Source organism: Chelon labrosus (genome assembly GCF_963514085.1).
Source record: "Chelon labrosus genome assembly, chromosome: 1".
In the NCBI taxonomy this organism is placed as follows: domain Eukaryota; kingdom Metazoa; phylum Chordata; class Actinopteri; order Mugiliformes; family Mugilidae; genus Chelon; species Chelon labrosus.
The window spans coordinates 15,436,354-15,463,065 of record NC_140337.1 but is presented as its reverse complement, the minus strand read 5'-3'; the positions used below and the strand labels follow the sequence as shown (position 1 = coordinate 15,463,065).

At 42.4% G+C, this 26,712-nt stretch overlaps 1 protein-coding gene across 1 annotated transcript in view; it reads left to right on the top strand.

The window, feature by feature from the left end:
- col25a1 (collagen type XXV alpha 1 chain) overlaps positions 1 to 26,712 on the top strand; it is a 150,299-nt gene that overhangs the window by 70,726 nt on the left and 52,861 nt on the right. The window contains exons 3-4 of the mRNA XM_084553750.1: positions 12,175 to 12,219; positions 16,956 to 16,963. Of these exons, the coding sequence (XP_084409876.1) occupies positions 12,175 to 12,219; positions 16,956 to 16,963 (53 nt within the window). The remainder of the gene's footprint in view (positions 1 to 12,174; positions 12,220 to 16,955; positions 16,964 to 26,712) is intronic.

Below are 26,712 nucleotides of genomic sequence, written 5' to 3'. Positions count from 1 at the left end.
AGGTCTCTCTGAAAGCCGGACTTTACTTACCAATAATACCACAGCTTATTTGACATAGTGTGCCGTTATTTTATGAATCAGTGGAGTGCTGAATGGAAAAATTGGATTGTATTTTTTGCAGCCTGTGCCCAACAGAGGGCTAAATTGGCACTTTAGTGAGGGCAGTTTATGGTGGCGTATTTTTATTTGGATGAAACTCTAGGGTCAGACTTTAATTCCATCCATCTTACTCATTCTTTCATGTCAAATGATAAAAACATCCCTTAGCTGCGATATAATGTCCAGTGTACATAGCTGGAATGTAACAACCATAGCATCTGAGGAGTTTTATATGAACAATGAATTCAACAACTTCACGCAACAAGCTCAGAAAAACTTTCTCTAGACTTTCCATTTCGCCCGTAAATCTTTCATCCCTTCGTTCTACTAAGTGATCTCGTTCCTAGCCCATCCCTCTCACAGGCTGTCTATCATAGGTTTTCCTTTGCTGTTGACAAGCTCGAGTATCTCCAACATAAGAGTCTGTACCCGTCACGCTTGCGTGCTCAGACTGTTGCAGGAATAATCCAGCGAGGGTCAGTCAACGCTGAAGTGAACACCAGATTCAGACCACCAAGGTCGGCTGATAAGTTGAAACGCAGTGAAAGTGAATCCCCTGAGAGCTGCAGGGATGAAATACAGTAGAGTGGAGGAAAAAACAATATTGCACAACCAGAGGACAGATCAAAGGGGATAGGAACCTCCCGCTTCCTAGTGAAATTGCAGGTTTGCTGACCAGAAAAAGATAATGGCACTATCCTTGCTTAGATCAAAGGGCCAGTTTACTCAAAGTGAAAGAGAACAAAAGAAAAATGAAACATAAAATATATATTTAATAGACATATTTGAATTTGGAACCAATATATGCTGAAAAGGACTTATAAAGACAGTGGCTGTGTTTATATGGCACTAGCATTCTGATGATAATCAGAATAGTTGCCCACTTGGAACAAAAATGCTTCGTGGAACCACCTCAATCAGAACGGGCCGTTTTGATTGGAAGGAATTTGCGGCAGAGATCACTGTGTGCATGCCAAAAATGTTATATTCTGATGAATGTTTCCCAATCAGAATTATTTCAGCTGGGTTGACAAAATATCGTCAGTGTAAATGCAGCCAGTGATTAGCAATAGAGCTGTCAAATGTTGTTGAGAAAATAAATGAGAAAATATGAGTGGTATTCACCTTTTTATAACTTCTCAAGGATAGTTTTTAGTAAGTAAAATGTCAGGGTTTACCATAAGGAGAAAGGGCCATTGCAGCACAAGTAATACGCTGCAACAGAAATCCAGGCAATATGCTTTATAATAACCTCCATTAAAGGGGAACTACTGTTTTTTACAACCTGGACCTTATTTCTAGCATAAAATACGGTCGTTTACTCACCCATATAACTTTTGTGTCATTTGCACTCATTTAGGAAATAATGATGGTTCGTCCACAACCTCAGAATCAGAAAAATATTCAGCCATGTTGCAAAAAACTAGCAGTAGCAAATTACAGGTAAACAAGCCGACTGTTGCGGGTGCGCGCGCCACTCAGAGATGACATCGTCCAGGTCAGAAGACATCATCCGGGGTCTGTAGGTCAATCTACAGACCCCGGATGATGATAACAGGTAACTCTGGACTCAACGGGGAATAGCACTAGTGTATCATAACAAAATATTTTGCGAAATGAACGAGTTTCGCGGCAGATAATGTGTTATTTAGAGACTGCGTTTCGGTGCCCCAGTCACTCCCACTATATGGATATACACTGATCTGATTATTTCCTAAATGAGTGCAAATGACACAAAAGTTATTTCAGTGAGTAAACGACCGTATTTTATGCTTTGTAAAAAACAGTAGTTCCCCTTTAAGTGAAATGTATTTCTACAGAAGTGACAAATTACAGTATGTAACAGCAGTAATATAGTTTAAAAAGAGACATGTAGTGTACATGTTCTATATAAATCTACATGTAATTATATAGTATTTGATTACAAAAGAAAAAACATCTTGAAGAGCTTTTGTATAATTTTGTTGGCACTGGATAGCTGTTCGGAGGGGATACTGTATGCCAGTCTATCAAAATAGCTAAGGATTGCAATAACATTTCTGACTTGAGTTCGGTTGGCTTTTCTCCAGTGACTTCATCTTGGTTGAAGAAGTGTCCTTGAGCAGTCTGGGGCCCTGTGGTCCACACTACATAGCTCTGCATCTCTAAATCCATCCACACACCCCTGCCACGCACACATCCACATATTGTGCGTATTGGCTCACACACATCCCTGGTGTTGATGAGGTCAGCCAGCAGTCATGAAACCCGTTAGCAGCAGGTATGGGGTTACGCATGATTTCAATGTGACATCCAATCGCCGCAGGAGTCTTAAACACAGATAAAGTATTTCATTTGAACTTGAACAAGAGGGGGGATCATTTGATGCTAATCGTGCACTTTACGTCCCATTTGGCGCAACGTACTAGCAGCCAAAGGCGTGGACGCTCACGCAGGTCTGTCTGTGTGATAGTGTGCATGCCGTCATGGGTATGCCTGGCGCAATATTCACCAAACACACCCATGGTAAGCTTCAAAAGCATCTTCTGGCTGATCCCCAGGAAAGAGTCATTTTGCCACGTGTCAGTGTGTCCTCACTTTCTTTGGTGATCATGCGGATGCCACAGAGTTACGTTTCCAAAGGTTAAATAAAGACACTACCAGCGTGAGTGGTCCAATCAGTTGATCTTGTAGTGGCTAATAAATGTAACACACTGTAGACTTATATTTGCAGCTATCTGTGCCTCAGCTTCATAGTCTAATTAGGAATATTGATTGACTACCATCGTAATCAGGTCAGATGTTTAAATCAGTCACTGACTGTGCCGCTAATCAATGCTTGAGAGGTTGGGCTGCGGTTGCCTTTCCTTCTGAATGCATATTCTGAGTCAATTAATTAACTCTTGGTCAGTGGTTCTTATTTGGTAGTACTGCTGCTTGCACATATTCCACCGACATTGAGACCTTCAGTACTTTGCTTAATGGTCAGCCATGTTTTTGTTCCAGCCTCTGCTAACCACACTTCCACCAGTGCCCAGACCTCTTGCGGAGTACAGGTGGAAGGCGATATGGTTCGATGAAAGTTGACCAGACTGTTGGCTGTACTCGACCACTTCGTCATGACAATTAAATTAGGTTCTATTTATCTTGCGGATTCCTGAGCCGCTGTGCAAATGTCTAACTTGGTTTAACACTTGAACTAAACCATTAATTTCCACTGAGGAATACGCTTCAGGTTGGCCAAGCCATGCTGGGCTCATCCTAGCGTTTCCCTATTTCATTTTAAAGACATGAGATTGTGAAATTCTTTAAAGATTATGATGTTTCCCAAAAGTAGCAGTCCCTCACTGGAAAGCGTAGCTTATATTACAAGGAATGTCTTTGTCCATGAGACAGTGAAGCTTTCTGATAGAGCCGTCAGGATGGCCGCCTGTAGCAATTTAGCTCGTAGCATGAAGTGATGGGACTTGGCCGATCGATTGGCTTATTACCGACCTTCCCTCATCAGGGAGTGTGTTCTGCTTCCATCACGACCGCAGTCAGTACTGCGGGGAGGATAATTGCAGTGTGCAGCTAACAGGGTGGGTCTCAAGTATCCCAGCACTCCGAATGTTGCCAGAGGAAAACACATTGATCTCTGAAGGTGATGAAAAGGCTCTCTCAAAGGCCCCGGTTCCTCCTCAGGAGCGTTCCAGCCTTGACACTGAACCGGAGCAAAAGCGTAGATGATCCATGCATGCCTGCCAGCCACAGCCGTATTCATGTCATTTGTCTTGTCTTGAGTGTGTGTGTGTTTGACCATAAACAAGAAAAGAGCTGCTTGTCCTGTAATGATTTTCAGTCCCTCAAACTGCGTGTTAAGCATGTATGAGTGAGTGTGCGTTTTCGTTAAGAGGATGTAGAAGTGTTAAAAAAAAAAAAATACATTAGAACTGCGTTTACTGAAGAAAAAGTGTCTACAATTACATGAAAACTGCGAGTCTGTTTAATTCCCGCGGTGCAGGGAGAGACAGATTCATTTTGAACACTGGTTTCAATCTACCTGACGCAGTGCTAATGGAGCCTGTAGAGACAGACAATTCCTCACATCCTAATGGATTGACTCGCAGTTTAATGAACTGATAAGTGGCATCTGGACATACACAGTGCAAAACTCAACACACACACTAACAAACAAACACAGGCTCGAGATTGCCGTATTCATCATATTCAATAACAACATGCTCTGACCACTACTGAGTGTGTTTTTTTTTTTTTTTCTGTGAAAAATAATTTCTGCACTCAGCATCTTAATGAATGCACTTTTTGTGTAATTAGTTTCCGATTCCTGGAAGATGATGTCTTGGGACTTTCTGACATTAACAAGTGGCCTCGACTGTGAATTAGTTTTAACTTTAACATAATGATAACAGCCCTGGTGAGGACGCCGTGTTTTCATGATGTCTCGCAAATGAAAATGAGTTTTGCAAAGCCAGCGACTGTGTTCATTACTCCTCATGACTGTTCATTAGATTTAATTTAGGGCCTAATCAGTGAGATGTCTTGCTTTACTGTAAATTTCCAGCTAACTAATCACACAGCCTTGAGTAGCAATGTAAACACATGCCCGTCCGCTTACAACAACACATTTATTACAGAGAAACACAAAGATGTTCTTTGTAAGAGTTGATTAAAAGCGAAATAGATTTTGTCAGCACTCCGAAGCGTTCGCAAAACAGAAAATAAACATTTAAACCGCGTACACAGCACAGGGAGTGCGCGTCTGTGCGCACTCTCGAAGATTTTATGTGGTGACAAAAATGAGTGGACCCCCCAAAAAAGAGGACAATGAGTAAATGTAAAAATCAGACACAATGGTCTCTTTTCTGGGCAACAAATTAAATATAATTGCAAATAAGTATTTAGGAAATGGCTGTAATCATCATATTTATTCAGGAAATTGTTGCATTGGAGTTAAGTACAGTTGGAAATAAGGATAATGAAGATATATGCCACAGAATCAGGAAATAATGCGGAGTATCCATTCGAACAGTGTTTTCCTAGGTCGGGGTAGGATTCAAATGTGGGTCTTGGGGAAAATTAAAATCGGCCCCGAGATTCTTATGCAGAATATGGTGTTTATATCACATTGCCAAAATCGCTCTAGAGTCAGTTAAGAGAAATAAGTCAGGATTTAGCACTGAGAGCTAGCAGCTTAGCACACCTTAAACAGGTTAACTCTTATACCTGCCTGTATCACCGTCCACAGCTTATTTTTGTCTCGCAGGAAAAATAATCCCAGCAGCATGGCTCTTATTTAAAGGCAGTTAAAAGAACCACCGCCATTAAACAAGGCTGATAATAGGGTTGCGCTTTGAAAAGGCATAACATTACATGCTAACCGTGCTGTAGTCTGCTCCTTGTATCAGATTGCAGGAATTTGGAAACTTACCTCCAATTTCCAGGAGCTGAACTTCCAGTGACACAAGTGAAGCCCGTTGTAAGTGGATCACAAACATACCCATACGTTATTTTTCCGAATGCAAACATAGCTGCGTTCGGAAAAAGGATCCCGTCCATGGGTACTGTTGGGTTTTTTTTGTGTGCCGGTGCGGTTTTTGAGTTGCATTTGGGGAACCTTTAGCTGACCTCTTTTAAAGCCATTAAATACATGGCATGCTTTTCTTATAGGAAGTAAGCACATACAGTTAAATAGGGTCAGGTGCAATTAACTTCAGAGCAAAGCAGTCCACTGGTCATGCTACAAACATTTAGAGAACAATCTGCTAAGCTAAGTACCAGCATTTAAGGGCTCTTTACGAGAGGAAACTCTTTGTTCTTCCTGCTTTCTCTTCATCTATCTTCAACTGAAAGCATTTCAGGAAGTTACGGGATTAGGAAGAGTAGTTGGGGTCAGGAGTCCAAGGGCTTCTCTTCAGGGGTTTGGTGGGTCACAAGTTCGAGGGGACTTTCTGTTTCACTCAACAATACCCATGACTAATGATCTCGAGAGGGTTGGAACTGGCGAAGACACGGTCCAGATCTTCATCAATCTTGATGTACTGTTATCTGTTTGATTTCCTGAGGGTGTTCGTGCTAGGGAAACACACATCAGCTTAAATGTTAAACTGTTTAACTCCAAAAACCTTATTGCAGTAGTTCGATAAACTATTAAATAAAGCAAGTGCCTCGTGGAAGACGCGTTATTAAGATTTAAATCTAGACTTTCTTGCCTGTCAGTTTCTTGAGGGCAGCGAAATTGTTAATAGTCTTCTACTGAAATGTGCACACATTACATAATTCTTCGACAAGCGAGGCTTTCATATTTCTGACTACAATGCGCATCCACCCGAGGATGAAGAAAAGAGTGACATTCATAGATGGTGCTGATTGTAATACTGTGGTTAAATTTCCATTTTTTCCCTTTAGACAGTGGGCACAGTGTTCCATGAATTAACATTTCATATATTGATTTATTCATTGTCATGCAGAGTAATAAGGCTTCTGGATCGGATTCATGTTCCCCTTCGCCAGACGGTTCCACAAAAATGTACTTGTAAAGTAACAAATGATTGTACAGTAGAAAGCCAGCTTTTGTGCAGCCTTAGTTCCGCTGACCTGAGTAGCCAAGTGTTGCCAGGTTTAATAAACTCATCCATCCATGTTGTGGGATTAAATGGACTATAATAAAGTCTGTTTTGACTAAATCCTCCGAAATCCTTGGAATGCTTGTAAAGACATTGATCATCAGTGATTTTTTCTAGAAATATTTTGAACATTTCAGCTAAACTGAGAAACCTTGTTCTAAGATCTGAAGCTAGTGGTTCAGTGTATCGTATCAGCTGATGGTGTTTTAATGCAGAAATCTTTAGAATGACGTTATAATAAAACCATTATCAGTCACCCTTAGTAGCTGGGAAACTGGAAGCAAAATCTATTTGTGTCATATCGCACAAAACAAAATTGCTCGGTTGATCCTTTTCCTGAAGCCAGGCTGAATACCATTTATTTCTGTGTCTTTCTCTGTTGTTGTCAAATTCACCATAACTGTACCAAACGCCAGAAAAACAATTTCATGTCAGCTTCTGAAAGCCTTGCCACTGGAAGTATCGTAGGACTGTGACATTTCTGCCAAACATTCATGCTGGACATCGCATTTAAGTGACTCGTATATAAACAGTAGGGTCGGTGAGTGTGGTGGTCCTGGTGTGCGTGAAATTAGCAGTTTATTTAAAGTACAAAGGAGAAATTGCCTCAAAATGAACCACGGAAAACATGTAGGTGAATGAATTAAACATAAAAATCCTTTTATCTCAAGCAGATGTTTGTTGCATCGATAGAAAGCGAAGCATCTTACGTTCAAAATGTGTGTTTTTTAGGTTTTGTTTCTGCTCGAACGGCAACAACCGAGATATTTGAACTATAACGCAAAAGTGCATTTTGCTTTCCTCATTTGCATTGAGAGCGACCACAGCAAGTGGCACGGAGAGTGTCTAGGATCAAAAGTTTTAAGCTTCACTCGTGGTGACATTTCAACATGCTGAAATAAAAACAAACTCTGCATGATTATTGATTGCAGTTTCAGAATTCATTCATTTTACCCAGGAAGGTGCAATTGGGCTTAACTGAGAAATCTAAAGCCAATTCTCTTCAAACCTGATTTGCTTTGGAGGTTGCTGCTGGTACTTGGTTTGCTATTTTTGGCATAAGTTTTGACTTTTATTCTAGGGAATAGCTGTATTATTTTATGAGAGGAGCTTTGAGTGGTCTGATTATGTATATCAAGCTCTGAAACAATGCTAGTATTGTAAATGAGTCCGGCAGGGCCTGCTTCACTTAAAACTGATTGATTTGGAGGAAAAAGACAAATGGAGGCCCGGCGCTTAGCTGCTGTGGGCCAATGAATATTTTATGCATGATGGGTAATGCTACATGTAAAAGGCAACTTTGTCTCAGTTGCATAAAGTACAAATAAGATATTTGTTATGTCAAGCAACGCGCAACGGTGAAACAATATTGGAATTAACAGCACCTGCTGAATAGATTCACGGCTTAAAACAGCATGTACTGCAATGTTTCCAGTTACATGGGATTTCCTCGTGCTAAATAGCATTCAGATGACTTCTGCTATCAGAACCAAAAACACTGCATGGTATGTAAAAATCCAATGTTGTGTGACAATTCCCGCAAAAGCAGAAAGTGAATACATTTTCAGACAAGAAAGGATTGTGCTGTATGGTTTCATGCTGCTTTTACAGCTAGCCTGGTTCCGTTCAAGTCACAATCTATAAACAGCAGATTAACAGGTACAGTGATTACTTTGGAGACGTTAAATGGCTCATTACATAAGAATCAGCTATGCCAGCAAATATGGAGAAGTAGGGGTGACCACAGTTCCATGCTAGTGCTGCTTTCAAATGAAACTTATGATTATGATTTGAAAAGTTATGTGCACAAAATGTTTGGCGTTAAAAGTCAGTCAAGTCATGCAGCTGCTGGGCAACTGTTGACATCTAAAAGCCACAGAGGCTAATAGCTTAGCAAGCTAACAACCGGCTAACTTAATGTAGGAAATGCTAGGGTGAAATGAGAGGGTGAGGCTGTTGTGAGTATCAGTTTTTTCTGAGGACGTACAAAATTACAAGGAAAATTCCACAAAATTTTGGTTAATTAAGTTACCTCCACCTCCACCTTTCTGAAAACGTCCGCAAACGCTTCAACTTGTCACTTACGAGGTTGAGAATACCACAAAAGGTTGCTGCGCATATGGACTTTTCTGATCAATGCAGTAAACATGACCTCATATAAAGTAAGCATAACATCCCAAAAAAATAAAAAAAAATCACAAAAGTGGTGATGTTCATCAGGTTTCATTTTTATTGTGTCCTCTGTTGTTTAGCTTGTAAGCCACGAACAGTTACGAAATCACCAAATTTAGATTTTACTGCGAGGGCTGACTAAAACACTGCCTTATAAAGTGTCTTTCTGCTGCTTACTATCAAAAGAATAACACGATGTAAGACAACACCACGGGATCCAATTTGTTGTGTCTGACCACATATTTGAACATTTGGACGTACGGTTCGCTTTGATTTATTTCACTTTCAGATGCAAACGCTGCTGGAAAGGTTTCAACAGATCGTTCATAGTAACTGACCCTTATCGTGTTTGTATTTTTTTTTCTGAAACCGTTCTTCTGTGACCGTGCTTGGGATACTGTGAGGAAAATGCAGGCCATTACACTACAGGCCAGTCGTTTTTGAGTAACAGTGATGTTTTGCCTTAATGTCTTTCATCGCTGTAGGATCCAGTTTAAATCCTATTCAGTATCATTTATAACCAGAAGTCTTGGTCACGTTTTTCTCTATAGGAAATTTAAGTACATCTGAAAATCTGTTTTGACTGGTGCTTATAGACATTGTCAGTTATTCTTTCATTTGTATTTTATAAACGGATATATTATTGTTGGCATGCCGTACTTTCTACCAAGTCTTTCCATGGTGCTGGTATAGTCTGGGTTGTTTGGCAGTCTCCCCTTACAGTCTATAATCAGAATGAAAAATATTGTGATGAATATTGTGAATCATGATGATATCTGAAAATATTGCAGGGTATTTAGTTTGGACGTAAAGCTCCCATGTGGGGAAGGTTGTCTTAGCAGCTGTCAAAAATATACCACCGAAATCAGGAGGATGTCGTATCGTCATGCTGAATGTTCCTCTCAGAGGTGTCGAATGTCATTTCAAAGTGAGCAGTAATGAAGTTTCTGCCAAGTGCAGTAAACCTCCTTCTGTTTCTTTTAAAGCCTCAAAAACCTATGGCGAAACCAGGGTTGATGTGAACCATAGTAAAGAGGGAGTCAAACTCCACCTGTGGTTACATACTTTAAACTGTGCCTGGACCCTTCACTGGCAGCGCCTGACATTATCCTGGAAGCTGTTCAAAAGGAGTCGAGTTGGAAGCTGAAGCCGAGCCAAACGGTGGGATCAAATTGAGGACTAAGCATCGTACAAAGAGTTGTGCAACATAATCCTGTGCAACATTTTGCACCCCAATAACACATCTGGAATGTCATAAATCAGTCAAGCCTGATGTAAAGGGGATTATTCTTTCTTTCTTTTTTTTAGCTCCTTACTTCGTTTCTTTTATTCTCTTCTCTTGCAGAGGGCTTGTGCATGGTGCAAAAACGCTGGCAAATAGAGAAAGGAAGGTTGATTAGATGGCATTCTCAAAAGGGATAGTGGGCTAGGTCGGGTTAGGTTATCTAGATCAGTAATTAGTGTGATTATTTTGTATTTGTACCTTTTGTTTTGTAGATGCGGACAAAAGCTCATCCCTCGGAGCCACTATTGACATCCATGCAATTAATGCCGAACTCTGCAGTCTGTTCAGAAAGTTTCACCGCGGCCATTACATGACCGTAATTATCTTGAACACGGAACATGACTAAAATGCTATTCTTTGACTGAACGGAGGTCAAAAGAAGGTTGAAAATGATTTGCATAATAATGTTCACGGCATTACCGCTCCCTGAAATTGGATCGGTTGATTTCCTGTGATGCGGAACCAGGCAGTTTGTCTTACTTGGGCCAATTCTGATCCTGACAGTTCCTCTAAAGGGGGACTTCACCTACTTTCAACAAGGCCTCTGTCATTGAAAAAAAAAATGGGAGATGTAGTATTATGATGAAGTATATGTGTAGTTAACTGTGGAGTTATCCCTGTCTATTTGCCTGCAAAATGTCAACACATGACCTTTGCAGAATCCTTACTTAGAAGCCTGGTGTAATGGGTTGTTTTGTGGTGTCATGATTTAATTGGAAGTACCTTCACTTACCAACAGGAAGTGGATCTGTGGAACAAATGCTTAGCAGAATCAAGATTGGACTGTGAAAAGACAAACTGAGAAGTATTCTGGTTGTTGTAGGACTCCTCAGAGGTAAAGACTACATAGGGACTACTTTATGACACTGATCAGGCATAACATTATGACCACCTTCCTAATATTGTGTAGGTCTCCCTTGTGCCTCCACTCCAAAACAGTTGTGGCTCATGAGAGAATGGACATGGACCTTCTGAGGGTGTCCTGTGGTGTCTGATAACAGGATGCTGTCAGTGGGGGGCCTTTGGGTCCTATGGGTTGAGGGGAGGGGCCTCTGTGGATCATCCCACAGATGCTTGATCAGTTTGGGTCAAGTTGTTCCTAAAGCGTTTTTGTGTGTGTGTCTGTGTCAGGCTGCATCCTGCTAGGGATGACTGCTGCCATCAAGGAGTGTCATTGCTATGGGGTGGAGGTTCCTGCTCTGGTCTAAGTGGGTGCTACATGTCTAAGTAACATCCGCATGAATGCCAGGTCCAAAAGTTTCCCAGCAGAACATTGACTTGTCACAAGATGGCCAACATTATTCACTGTCTTTTGATTTTGAGGCTACCCTTCACAGAAGCATGCAGTCCACCTTTAATATTGAGTGGAAGGTAGAATTTTACTTTCTACCTGTTATCCAAGCAATGCATAAGACTACATTGGTTCTACTTTATAAAATAGCTCCACTCTTCCTCAAGTGTCACAGTCAGAGCGTGACCATTTTCATATGTGAACAAAAACAGATAGCCAGTTAACAAAACATCTTCATTTCTCATGCGGAGTACCCGCAAACAACATGACCCAGTCAAGCCTTTAACTTGTAAAACGTGGCAAAGCGTGTAATTGTTTTACTCCTCCAGCTGAGATTCAGCAGCATGATGGTTTTGACAGGAAAATAGCTAACAGGAAAAATACCATCCACGTAAACAAATTAAAAACCAAAGCATCCACGCCGGAATAAAACCTGGAAAAGAAGAAGAGAAAGGAATTGAGATGACAACTTGTAGGGCGGCTATGTCGATCTCGCTTCCTTCTTTCTCGGCTCACGCCTAAATAATACTCTAAATATTTAATAAACATTCAGATTAAGGAGCATTTATTGTCCAAATACAACAGTTTTCTTCCTCTTGCTGGTGTCGGTCAGTTTGACTGTGAGAATGTTTGAAGGATGTGAAACTTACACAAACAAAGAGACAATTAAATTACTGACCAAACTGTATTATATTCTTCTTATTTTTTTTTTTTCTTCGCAGGACCTCCAGGAAAGCGAGGAAGAAGAGGCCGCAATGGAGAACCTGGTATGCGCATTTGTGTCTATTTGGATCAGAGATCACACCAGTCTCAACCCAGAAATGTTTAAGGGATAATTCAGGAGGACATCAGCAAATCATACTGCACTTGCAATCATGTAAAAGTACACTGTATATATCTTTGGAGGCCAAAATAGGTTATAGAGGTGTAATTTGTGGCCTGGTGGTTTCAACGTTCACTTGGACTGTTTGGGCTTTAGTCACTATAGAAACACTAGATTTTCGCAGCAAAACTGAGAGACAGTGCAGCGCGACAGTGGAAGCAGAAGTGATGCCCAAACTGGCTGAAGATGATGACACCTAAAGTTTGAGACACTCCAGTCCTCCAGACATTGATTTACATATGCTCAGCCTCAGTATATGTTTTAACCCAAAGCTTACTGGCCTCCACAAACTCAGCAACAAGTTGTCGTATTCTGTTGGGGATCTCCAGTCTCCCACACACCCTCCCCTTGAGCTGACTCAAGAAACTTGGCGCGGCCCGTGGCCCCGAGCGTCTAGGAAAAAGGACATGTTGTGCAGTGACACTCCCGCAGACGGAAAGTGTCGCCACAAATTGAATTCGCAGCGAGAGCATGTACTTGGCAGGGGAGCCGCATCCACGCTCCGCTCACCTGATAGCGAAAGCGATAATGGGCTCTGGAGTGTGTCAGTGTTCTGCAGCGAGAGTGCAGCGCGGCAGAGCACAGCGAATGCTTTGGAACAAAACTATTGGCCTTGTAAAAAGAAACCGGAGTCCTGGGTTTGAGTGAGGAAGAGTAATAAGGGAGCGGTTTGGTTTCACGGCCTGAGAAACAAACAGTGCGTCTGTGAGGGGGGGAAGCTGGTTTCACCTCCAAATTCATGCACTGCTTTTTAAAGTCATGGGAATTAAACCTAATCAGTTGAAGTCTGCTATTTGAGTATCATATATTTTATTACTTCCTTCATTTTTGAGTTTGCCAAATTAATGTAGGATTTCGAGATGTGGATCACTGTGGCGTGGCGCTCATCCTTTCTTATTTTTTCTGGGTTATATAATAGGAAAGTGATCCAGTGTGCAGCTTAAAAGCTAGGGAAGATGAATAAAATGGGAACTCAAATGACAGTTAGACAACAGTTCAATGTTCTGGTTGGCTGCAGATCTGAAGTACCCACCCGGCTTTGTTTATGCACTGCTTAACTTTCCAATAAACATCCACCGTGCCAGCAATTTTCAAACGGCACCATTGTGCACGGACGTTTTGTTTTATTTTTATTTTTTATCCGCTGTTCATCCATTGCAAATGTGGAGAATATGAATAGCTTCCTCTTGACAAACCAATTGGAAACAACAAATAGTCATACTCACTCATGATGTCGGCAGCTGGAGAGGTTCAGTGGTCTGGTCTGCTAAGGACAGACAGCAGGGAGCAGTTGGAAAGAGAGGCCTTAACACTCTGAATAAAAGGTCTCATTACCGCACTCAGTGGGATGACGTACGTTGTCAGAAGACAGATATGTGCAGCGCACGCACCGGGTTTTTATCTCCATGCTCACTGATGCAGCTTTTCCAAAAGCGCCTCGCGATGAGAGCAAACCTTTTGAAGTTTTCGTACAGAAAATGTCATTTTCACATTGGCACTTTCAACACTCTCAGTGTGATTCTGCATATTAGCATGCAATCATAGCTCAGTAATTTCTGCTAAACTCACAGCTGAGATGCGTTAGCGAGCTTAGAAAGTGGAAAAGGTTCAGCCGGAAAACCCACAGAAACACTCAAAACAGCAACTTATGACTGCACCATGCAGCATTATTGGAACCCAGTGTCAAAATCTGTACCGTATCACTGGAGAAAAGCTGAAAAGATATATTTAGGAGACATTATTTATACGGCTGAAAAATACAGCCCTTGATAGGCACAGACATCCTGAATTCTGCACTGTAAGCCTTCTGCAAATCCAATTTCCCTCTTTTAACTTCCTAACACTGGTGGATGTTGAAGGGAAGCATATTTAATTCATGATTCACTTTAACCAAAAGTAACTGCTGAGAGTTTCCCACAAATTTATGGTGAGGTGTTTTGCAGTTTACCCATCTACAAAGGCCCGGGGGGGAAGCTTTCACCCAGACTTGGCTGCAGCTGACAGTAAGAACAAATAGGAAAAAGACATGGTGATATTTACCTATGCATTATAAAATGAATGGGATACTTCATTAGGATGGCTTGTTTGTTTACCGGTTAACATATGGAAAGGAAAAGTGTGGCTTGACAGTTTAGGATGAAAAAGGTTTTGTAGCAGTGAAAGGCACAGTCTGGAACTGTTCTAGCAGGTGGTCAATGCTGGAAAGTGTTAGAAGTTTCCTCACATATTTTCCCTACGTGAATAATCAGGACTTGTGTCTCAGATACCTGCGCTCACAAAAGGAGGAATTGATGCTCAACTAGAGCAGGTTGAACAAGTTGAGCCTGCAGCAGTATTTACTGTACATGGAAAGTATTAGTTTAAGCCGAGTGAAATCGTCTGATCAAAGATTCTGACTTAAGTGTTTACATGAACGCTAAATAAAATGATCCAACAAGATAAATGTGTTTGAAATGCCCCACTGCATCAGTCAGAATATGACTTTTTTTTGGCTTGCGCAAAGTGTTTTTTGCCGGCAGTGGAGCGTCTAATGTGCTGGGAGTTTTTCCCCGCTGAACTTTATTGACAACAATGAATTCATTGAATAGAAGAAGATGACCGAGACTGACCCTCGCTTGCCCATCGCCATTCCGCCCACGTCCATTTATTCAGACTCTATTTTTGCTTCAATAAAACCAAGGGAATTTCCCAGGGAACGGATTTCGAACAGGTTACACTACACCTTTATATATGTGTGGAATTATCGTGTACATGTAGACCATAGACAGTATAATGATGGATTGTGGAACAGCTCCTCAAAAGTGAAGCCAAAGCAAGTAGAGCTCCCCCTGGTGGCTGGCTGCAGTATAGGTCATAAGCTCCGCCTCCTCCTTGTTAGTGGATGGGACTAAATCACTAAAATACTAAAATACACATCAAATTATTATTAAACCAAAGACGGTTTCTGTCGTTTTAGGTAGTTAATATAATGTTGATGCATGTTCAAGTGTCAGTTTTTTGGACAAGTTTCGTTTAAGTTAGTTACTTGAAGCTATAGAAACAGGATGTGACATAATGGCGGCTACTAGTTGCCATGCCAACCGCTCCGTAAAACATCCCGTTGGACCGTGAGAGTTGTAATAAATAAATAAATGAAAAAACAAGTACTATGTATAATCCAACATTTCCTTGTAACTGGTGGCGTTAGAACAGAGCGCAGTATTAATTAAACTAAAACGCGAGTGAGTCCGGAGGAAGTGTGGTTGTGTTCATCGATATCACAGCTCCGCCTGGCTCCACTCTCAGACCATACTGCTCAGACTCTGGCTCCAAAGTCGCAGGATGACGCCGCCTGTATCCCCTAGAAAATGGCGTCAGTTTGGCTAAGGCAATGAAGTGGCGACACATTGTCCATATTTATATACAGTCTATGCTGCAGACTGATTCTTTGGAAAAACTGACCGTGGAAGCCCAGTTGTAGCTGCCTTGTGAGCTTTGTGTCAGCTCAGAGCACGACAATAGCTTTCCCCGCAATGCGAACAATCAAATGACCCTTAAACAACCTGTCCCGATGAGTTGAGCTACCAAGCAGAAGCAGGGGGTGGACCAGTTTTTGAGGAAATGACCTGAAGTGCCAGTCTGAGAAAGGGAAGTGAAGCCTAGCCGTGGTGACTGAGTGAAAATGGAGCTCTGAGGATGCATTATTTAACATGATGTCACATGCTGCAATATTTAATTTTACATGCATCATATAATACTGTTTTTTGGTTTAACTTAGGCCATCAATAATTTGTAATGGCTATAACCCCTAAAACATATGAGGTGCCCGTTGTGTGCCTTGCAGGAAATTGTTCATTTTTATCACATTATTTCTTTGATTCTCCATAATTGCTAACTGAAACCCTTGTTCTGAGTTATTCGACACAGTTGGACATGTCAAACAAAAAAAAAAAAACAACACAAAAAAATAAAACAGTGGAGCGGGTTTATTAAAACCTAAGTGGTCTACTGTAACTCAACCATCCATAAAAACAACGCTACAGAAGTGCAGCCCAGTGAGCCTCAAACACACACAGCCCCTCTAAGTGGCCCAGCTGCAGGAGCGATTTGCACTGGTCGTGAAGAAGAACAGTTCAAGGACATTAGGACTTGGAAAGGTTGCGTCGAAGCAGCTGGGTACCTTTTTAATAAGAATTCAAAGCCTTAAAATGATTTGCAGGGTTCTGGGGAGCCCTGAAGTGCACCAGCATACAGTCCTTTGAGCAGCAGTAATTGGGGGGGGAAAAAAGAGGAGTGTCACCTCACAAAAACGTGTGGTGGGCCGAGGGGGTTTAACAAGCAAGCGAAACCCTTGTTGTAGTGAAATCAGAACCACTTACTAATGTAAAATGTGATCGCCAGGCCTGGTGGCCCAACAGCATGGAAAATAGATAGGAATCTTTTGCCATGATGCTATTGTTCTATAATATACGTAGCTCTACTTTTGGAGTTCTGCTGAAAGAGAGAACGTCATGCATCCAAAGACATAATCTTCTTCTCGCGGCTTTCCTTCTGACGTTTCAGTGTAATATTGATGATCAGTCTGTGTTTGATTGCTGTATGAAAACACACTAACCGTGTATTTTTTCCTCTCTCTTTCAGGACCACCTGTAAGTACACCTGCTTCACGTCTTCTTTTGTGGTAGCCATGTGAAGGTAAAACCCAACAAAAGTGACAGCATAACGACAAGATGCAGCAGTATGGGGTGTAAGAGGAGATGAGTTGGTCCAGTTAATTTATATGTGCACTCGGAACCAGGCTCACTATATATGAAGCAGTCTTTTGACATTTTCGGAAATAAACTCATCCATTTCCTTGTTTAAAGCATGATTTACCTCGAATCTTGCTCTCAGTGTGAAGTTCACAGGGAGTCAAGAAATACTTTGGTACATAATTGTCCTAAAAGCCATAATTTTCGGTTTTAACAATCAAGTTTTTGCGCAAATTAAACAAACGAGAAATTACATTTTAATTAGTGAGGTAGGTGTTTAGCCGTTCCACTCCAGCCTTTACACTGATCTGAGCTAATCAGCGGCAGGGTTCAAATTTATGGGCTGTTTAAACATTGGTGGTTTCTCCACTGGGGTGATGTTGCGGCGGCCTGCCAAAGGGAGAAAGAGAGGGATTTTTTTCTTCTTCCACCACATTCAACCATAATGTTCGGCTAGCTTTCGCTGACTTTAACTGCTGTAGACGACCCACGTGCGTGTGAATATAGTTCAGTCAAGCACAAAGCGGCGATCCACGGAGTACAGTGCAGGCCTCCTGGAGATTTCAGTATGTCTGCAAATCACATCAATCATTCTCATAGACGGTCATGTTAAACTGGAGATGCTGCAATGCGACCTGAATCTGGTAGGCTTGCGTTAGCAGGATTTTTTATTTATTTATTTTTTTTACAGTTAGCTAGCAATCAAGAAATTCCTGGGAAACGCAACATGTCAGGAATGTGCCACTGGCCAAGCTTTCCCTGGAAAGGGAACTAGTCAGGAAAGGTCAGGAACATGCCACAATTTAATGAGAGGGTAACTTATCTTAAAATGGGAAATGTAATTTAAATATTTGGTGTAGTGGCAGCCATCTAGTGGCTACTGGTGGTATTGCAACCCGAGGCGAACGGCAAACCAACTGTTCAATACAGTGCGGCTAAGGCTAGTTAGCCTGCTGTTAATTTACCCATTTAACGCGTGGCCTTAGCCATCATAGCAACATTGTCTGACTTTGCCGCCATCTACCTGAATAAAAAATTCGGAAGGAGCTGCCACTAGCTATAAATGTTATAATACAACTGTTGTGCATATACCAAAATGTTCAAGTACGATGTTTAAGTATAAAATTATGTTTTTGTTGTTTTTTTTACAATTGAAAGGCTCATTATGACTACTATATTAGCAGAATTCTCAGCTGCAACAAATAGTCTGACTGTATTATTGAAATAATCTCTCCATCACTGCCCTTCCCTAATAGGGACCCTTGTCCCAGTGCGCCTGTGAAGCCCGGTTTATAAAAATCCTTGCTACCAGCATCCATCCCCGCCAGCTCTCTGAATCCGAAGAGATTATCTCACCTCATTACACTGCCGGGTGATCACAGATTCACTCCTCCTTACAGATGGAAAACTTCAGAGGTTCCCCAAAGATGAAGAGAAACACATACATACATAAGCACCAGGGCTTGTGACAGTTTGCTTTATAACTGGGTCAAGCGGGGCACCGTGTGTGTGTGTGTGTGTGTGTGTGTGTGTGTGTATGTGTGTGTGTGTGTGTACATGTGCGTGCTCTCTGTTCAAATTTTTTTTTTTTATAGTCCAGAGGCAAGTGTGATTGAATAGGTATAATAGCGTGTGCCGACTGAGCTGTAAAAGTCGTAAGTTAATCCTCCGAGCCTTCTCAGACCCTCGCTCCTGGAGTTCTGGGACATAAGTGAGTGCAGGTGGTCTTGCTTCTCAGAATCTCTCACCAGGCCTTGCATCTGACAAATAAAATCCTACAGTGAGATGTCTCAAGAGAGGAGTCCAAGAAGTGTTTCTGATATGTTTGTATGCTAGGAGAAGTTGGATTTGCAGGTAAATATATGGAATACCTGTCTTTGGGTATTTGTGGTATTGATCCTTTGATTGAAGACTAATTTTATACCATAAACCTTACCCTGAATCTGACAATGTGCAAATTGTGGCCAGCAGATCGCTCACTGATGGAGGTATTATACATCATAGAAGATGCTGTACACGTCTTTGTAAAGCATTAAATAAAAATTAAGACTACAGACCAAACAAACTATCTTTAAGTAAGTCCTTAAAAAATATAATGAGCTGACAATGACTCACCTAATGCTTAACAGATCTGTTTCTGAAAAAACTCTAATACCAGTTTCTTAAAAAAGAGACAGTAAGTGATGTCATGCGGTTTTTCATTTGCCGTACCCACCCAGGGGATGGCAGGGGACACATCGCCATGAATATTCAACAGCTCCCCGCTATAACTCCGTGAACACTGCGTAAATTGTACACAGTCTTCTGAAGCCAACCGCTGCAGAAGTCATTGCAGACCTCTGTGACTTAATGGTTACTCAGCCGCTGATGAATGGACAGGGACCTGCGGTTGCAGAGACAGAAAGAGAACAGCTCTCCTCAATCAAAGCCCATCAGGAACGGTCCTCATTGGCGGCCTGTGATTGCCGTTTAGACATGGAAAAGTGATTCGCTTTTGTTTTGATTTCCCTTCTGCTTGAGTTTTTTTTTTGTGTCAGTTTAGCATCACAGAGTCAGTTGTCGAGTGATGTTTTGTCAGATATCTCCTCTCTCGCTCCAGAGAGATTGGGAAAATATTAATGGATGCATGTTATTGGCTCACACGAGCGCCCACAAGAAGAGGACTCTTTTTCAGCGGTTTGTAAAATCTGCGAAACGATAGTCGAGGCAAAATTATCATGTCCTTGCCTCTCATTTTTATCTCCTTTCTCATGTTTCTCTAACTCTGTAAGGGCGCTTCATGTCAAAACATCCACCCCAAGCACCCACCACTGCGTGTGCACACCATTTAGCACCGATCAAGCATAAAACACCATCCCTGAGGCTGCACTCGAGCACCCACTAACGCCACAGTATTTTATTTTTATTTTTTTTTTAGCATAGACTGAATGCCATACCAAATTAAAATTATACAGACAGAGAGGGAAAGGAGCATGCTTTGAAATCTGGTCAGAAGGAAAGGGGAAATATTTGAAAATGATACAATGCTGGAAATATCAAACCCACAAAGCATGTCTCTGTACCACACTGGAGCCTCAGGCCAAGCCAGTTACATTACTGCACACGAGCCCTTGGACGAGTTCAGTTATCTTAGCAGTGAGGTAAATAAAGCTGGCTGTGCCTGTGTTTGACAAGTAGCTTCCACCTCCTTGCTTCATCAGCTGAGTTTCCAGCGATGCGGGTCGAGGATGATCTGTCACAGCGTATGAATTATGCAGCGGAGGTGCGGGGATTAGAGGCAATGTGGGGGTAAAGCGGAGGAGCCCGGGCCCCCTCAACCCTTCATCCTTCATCTGATATGCACCGCAGCTCCACACCTGTTAATAAAACATATTCGGGCTGGACTTTGATCACTTTTGCCTTTCAGAGTGGGAGAAAGTACTGGTTTATCTAAAGGGAACCTTTAGCTAGAGTTGAAGGAGGCTCTGCATACTCAGAAGTTGTTCATTAGCACTTTTTCCGTGTTGCGGACTTTAGAGCTGAGCGTTAGAAACAGAATACGCCTGTTTACAGACATGACATCAGACGAGATGACACGAACACAGACACTCAGAGGCTTTGATACTGAAGAGGCCCTGCCGAGAGCTGAAAGTGGATCTATGTGACATGACAGCGTTTATTTGGACTCATAAGGCCAGCGGTGCCTGAAGAAGCCCGCTGGCACTGGATGTGACAACATTAAGAGTTTGACCTTTTCGATGTCAGTCCTCTGCTCACGCTGCGCACATCAGTGGCGCTTGTTTGTCGGCAAATGACAATCGACAGCTCTCGGGCCAACCCTGAGGTTTACTCACCGGGATCTAACGCAGTCAGTGGTGCACCTTGGCCGGCCGAGCTGGCTGAATACTCACTGGGGAAAACTGACTGTCACTACCTTAGTGGTGCAGGAGAATGAACGCAGTATGAATGCAACGGTCACAGTTTAAAAAAGCTGGACAGCTTTGTGATTGAGAGGAATTTTCCTCCAGCTCACAACATCAAATAATGAGAACGCAGCCAGTATGTGGTTCTAATCGAATCAACAGAAGAAGTGAAAGAAATACTTTTCCAACGGGAACATTGTCCTTTATTCAACTTTTCATATCCACAACAAGAATTTTGTGGCTCCGAAATTTGCTTACGTATTGCACAGGGACAAATTTGGCTCCAGTGTTTGGCATTTTATGCCTGCAATTTGCGTTAAAGCCTTGTAAACGTCTCCTTCCTCAGGAACGTCGGGACCCTCCCCGGCTGAGAATCCCCTGCATGTTTGACTTGCATCTCGAACACTGCGCTGACTAATCGCACCGCATACAGCCAGTCGCGCTATCAGCTCCCTCAGTTCACAGAGTCCCCACTCCCACAAGAACATCCAACACATAACAACAAGCAGACACACGCTCACAAACACATACACGCACATTAAAGTCATTTTATGCCGGCTAATTGTGATACACTGTGGATATGGGAACCAGATGCCATTCCCAAGTCAGTTTTCCAGTGTGGTTTTCCTATCCCTGCCTAACCTCTGCGTCCAGATTCCACCGACGAGCACCAGCCACTTGTGGTCGTCCGTTTCTGCCCATTCTGCTCTGATTACTCACATCCCTGTCCTCCATTAGTTTCCCGCCTTGAAGAAAAGTCCCCTTGGGGCTTACGGTAATATGATGGAGGATTCCCATGCAAAACTAACAGATGGAGGTGAACATACGTTTTGTTTTTACTGGAAATTTATGCACATCTGAAACTGCGTGAGTGTTTCAGTATCAGAGGTGCACTGAGGCAAATGGCTAAATGTGCCTTTTGGAGTTTACTTAACACTATTTCCACTCTAACACTTTAATGTAAGAGTGGAATCCAATGCTGGAAGCACTTGAATAGCATTCCACAGTGCAATCACCATTAAAACACTTCATTGTTCATAGTTTGAAGTTTGCAAAGGCACAATTCAGCACTGGGGCTAATGCTTTTTTTTTTTTTTCTTTCTTCCTTGCTGACCCTAAAGCGAGAAGATAGACACCACCGACCATGGATTCACAGTAAATGTGAATCTGGAGTGTGATAACGCAGCATTCCCATGGTAACGTGATGAAATCTTCCATCGGTTTTTGTATGCATCGAAGGTAACAAGATGTAACGTGTTCATTAGAGAGCGTTAGATGGCACATTTGGCTGTGGCGGAAGCAGGCCAGCTGTTTATTGGCTGCTAGATGTAGTTATTGATGTCCAATCTCCCAAAATGTTGAGTTTTAGTGTATGCCAAATATGATGTATCACTTTCTTCTGAGCCAGTCGGGTTTTAGTCCTTGCTAACCCTTTACTTTGGCCTTCGTCCTACTTAGTGGTAAGCAGCCTTCCTCACCTGCCCCCCTCTTCACTTACTCATTCCCTGTCAACACTTGGAGCCTGGAGGATTGCTTTGCCTAACTTCCTGTGTACACACATGTTTATTAATATTGTGTAGCTGTGAGAGAGAACCGTGCGCCTGTAAAGAAGAGGTTGTAAAAGCGGTAGTTGTTGGCCTGCGCTCTCAGAGATGCCAGTGCCTCGGGGTGAGATGATTGGATCCATGTGGCCGTCAGCTCGGTGCTGCGGCAGCCGCTGCCAGCGCAGTTGGCGCAGCCTCTACAAAGAGGATATGAGCTCCGTTTGATGGATTGATTTCCTGGACCTCGATAAGTTTAACAGGTCACCGTGATGAAAGCTAATACATCTGAGTCCAGACAGAGGTTGCATACAGAGCCCCCTTTCCTGACTTTTTTTTTTTTTTTTTTTTTGCATCTTGTTGGATTATGTGGATTGCTTCACAAGATTGTACTGGCAGCTCGCAGCCAAACCCACCAGAATGATTTCGCTCATGTCAACAACAGCTAAAGCCGTGGTCGTGAGCCAGCCCCTCGCGTTGGGTTGCACAGTCAGGCGAGCGCTGTCAAGTTTTCATCCATCATGTTTTGACTAAATTATAGGAGAAGAGGAATGCGAGGAATTGATGTTCAGAGTCTTGACTTCTACATGAGACAGTTTGAATTAGGCTAATAGGAGCTGGGTACTCGGCTTGCAAGTTGGCGTGTGTGATGCCTGGATATTCATAGTGACAGGTAAAACTATTTATGTTTGTTGGCTTAACATTGTATGAACAACAGCTTTTTAAACTGGATTTCGGAAAGTTCGAAACCATACACGCTTTACAATACAGGTTGGTTCAATCAAGAGCAGATGAATACAGAACATTAAAAAATAAATAAAATTTAGAGGTGCAGTTTATTCACCTCTGAACATATGAACTATACTTCAGTGCCAGGATCATTTTATTGAACATCATTTACTCATTCCTCGTAATATGAAGTGAAATAAGTGACACAGTCAGATTTGACTGACATTGTTCTCTGTGTTGCTTGTGGCTTTGGCCCCGTTTCATTTTGCCTCTTTATATTACCCTGCAAACCTTTCCACATTTCTCCCCCTGCTCTGTTTTAAAGGTGACAGGGTGACGTTTTTTTTTTTCTCTCTCTCTTTTTTTATTTTCAAACCAAGAGCTCGTTCAGATCTTTGCAGGAGACGGTGGTCACGGTTTGGCTTAGAATAAGAAGCCAGCCATGTGTCTGGGTAGAAGAAGAAGAAGAAGAAGAAGAAGGAAAAAAAAAAAAAAGAAGCTTAATCCAGATCCAGTGGTCCACCATAAACTCGACAACATCATGCGCACAGGATGTTCTGTTACAAATCATCTCAGGATGGAAGTTTGACATAAGTTTGCCCAAAGTTAAGCAGCAGAAGATGTGAGGCTTACCATCAATGTGATACACTATATTACCAAAAGTATTCGCTCACCCATTCAAATGATCAGAATCAGGTGTTCTAATCACTTGGCCTGGCCCCAGGTGTATAAATTCAAGCACTCAGGCATGCAGACTGTGAAACAAGACATTTGTGAAAGAATGGGCCGCTCTCAGGAGCTCAGTGAATTCCAGCGTGGAACTGTCATAGGATGCCACTTGTGCAACAAATCCAGTCGTGAAATTTCCTCGCTCCTAAATATTCCACAGTCAACTGTCAGCTCTATTATAACAAAATGGAAGCGTTTGGGAAAAACAGCAACTCAGCCACGAAGTGGTAGGCCACGTAAAGTGACGGAGAGGGGTCAGCGGATGCTGAAGCGCATAGTGCAAAGAGGTCGCCGACTTTCTGCACAGTCAATTGCTACAGAGCTACAAACTTCATGTGACCTTCAGATTAGCCCAAGTACAGTACGCAGAGAGCTTCATGGAATGGGTTTCCATGGCCGAGCAGCTGCAGCCAAGCCACACATCACCAAGTGCAATGCAAGGCGTCGGATGCAATGGTGTAAAGCACGCCGCCACTGGCCTCTAGAGCAGTGGAGACGCATTCTCTGGAGTGATGAATCACGCTTTTCCATCTGGCAATCTGATGGACGAGTCTGGGTTTGGAGGTTGCCAGGAGAACGGTACATTTCAGATTGCATTGTGCCAACTGTGAAATTTGGTGGAGGAGGAATTATGGTATGGGGTTGTTTTTCAGGAGCTGGGCTTGGCCCCTTAGTTCCAGTGAAAGGAACATTGAATGCTTCAGGATACCAAAACATTTTGGACAATTCCATGCTCCCAACCTTGTGGGAACAGTTTGGAGCGGGCCCCTTCCTCTTCCAACATGACTGTGCACCAGTGCACAAAGCAAGGTCCATAAAGACGTGGATGACAGAGTCTGGTGTGGATGAACTTGACTGGCCTGCACAGAGTCCTGACCTGAACCCGATAGAACACCTTTGGGATGAATTAGAGCGGAGACTGAGAGCCAGGCCTTCTCGACCAACATCAGTGTGTGACCTCACCAATGCGCTTTTGGAAGAATGGTCAAAAATTCCTATAAACACTCTCCTCAACCTTGTGGACAGTCTTCCCAGAAGAGTTGAAGCTGTAATAGCTGCAAAAGGTGGACCGACATCATATTGAATTCTATGAGTTAGGAATGGGATGGCACTTCAGTTCATAGAATGAGTAAAGGCAGGTGAGCGAATACTTTTGGTAATATAGTGTATGTGTCATTTTCAATAAGCGGAGATAGTGCTCTTGCTTTGGGGCAACTGCATTCGGTTCATCAGCGCAGATAAGGACGTGTGTGGTATTTCTGAAGTCACTTACAGGGATTGATCTGTTAAGAGGTTGTCTGGAAAATAATTCTTCCATCTAAAATACACTAAATTGACATACAAAAAAGCAAGCGTTTTAAGAGTGACATTATTCTTAGTTAATGTAGAAATCTGGTAAACATTTTATGAATCAGGCTGATTGTTAAGGATTAGATGAAAAGATTGAATACTCTTAGAGAATAGGAAGGGTTTGCTCTGCTTAGCATTAAAACAGAAAACAGGCCTTGGCAGCATCCAGAGACAACAAACTCTTTCAACATAGACCTCGCCAGTCAACAAGCTGTATCTTATTTCTTTAATCTGTACAAAATCAAAGCGAAGAAGAAGAAGCAGAGAACTCTAAATTATTCCTTTGCAAAACCTTCCTTTGCTGTCTTTGGCTGTTTTATTTTTTTGGTTATTCTTGCGGCTATTCAAGAACCCAATGCAATCTGAAAGGTGTTGAAGGCACGATGGAAGGTTAATCATTTTCAACAAAGTAATGTGCTGATGCACGGTGAGCAAGTTTGAATCCAGATGAGGCATGGAGCACCTGCTGGAGGGCCGCGTATGAAATGGAGCCAGAGCAGAAGCAGTAAAAATAAGATGTGAAAAGCACGCACAGGTGCTGATTAGAGTGCTTCCTTGGGGCAGAGTGAAACCACAAAGCTGCAGAGATGGTTTGACACATAAGACACCCGCTGCTGTTCCACTGTACTACAGTCCCATTGCTTTCAAATAGTCTTTGCAGGAGACCTGGTTAATAGTTTCTATTAAAAACAAAACCCTCGCTGCACACTTTTAAACATTTTGGAAACGCTCCAGTGGGTGCTGTCTCTCCAAGTGATGTGCAAATTATGGGCCGTATAATGAGCAGGTGCGTACTGCGCAGTGAAATCATTTCCACATGCTTTATGACCAGATGCAAGAGTAAATTAAGTGTTTGAATAAGAAACAGTTCCACGTAACGTTAAAATCTACCAGTAAATGCCGTAGCGACTAAGGCTACCATTTAAAGGTATAGAAAGTAAGAAGCATTTGTCAGGTGTTGTTTGCAAACACAAACTTCAAACTTGGCTCTGGCTCAAAGAGTGAGGGACAGAAGCGCGGGTAAGCGGGCTAGAGAGTGCATGAAAAGAGGGAGCGGCGTTAAAGTTGTTTATTGATTCCTTCATTGATGCCCTGTCCTAAAGCACAAATAAGCAACCGCCGGGGGAAGTTGCCCAGCGGAACAATTTTTGTGTGAACGGTTGCCGAAGGGTTTTCTTCATCTGTAGCCTCTGTGCTTGGAGCTCATCCCCACGCTTCATTAAACAGACACACGGGCCTGCGGGTCTTTATAAATCCACACAGACAGAGAGCAGAACGGAGGCGGTGATGGAGCCTGGCCACTTTGTTAGCCCCGCCTTTACAACCTGCTCACTGTTATTGGCTGTAGATAGACTGTAGCCCGTGAAATACATAGAAAAGAAGAAAATACAAGCTG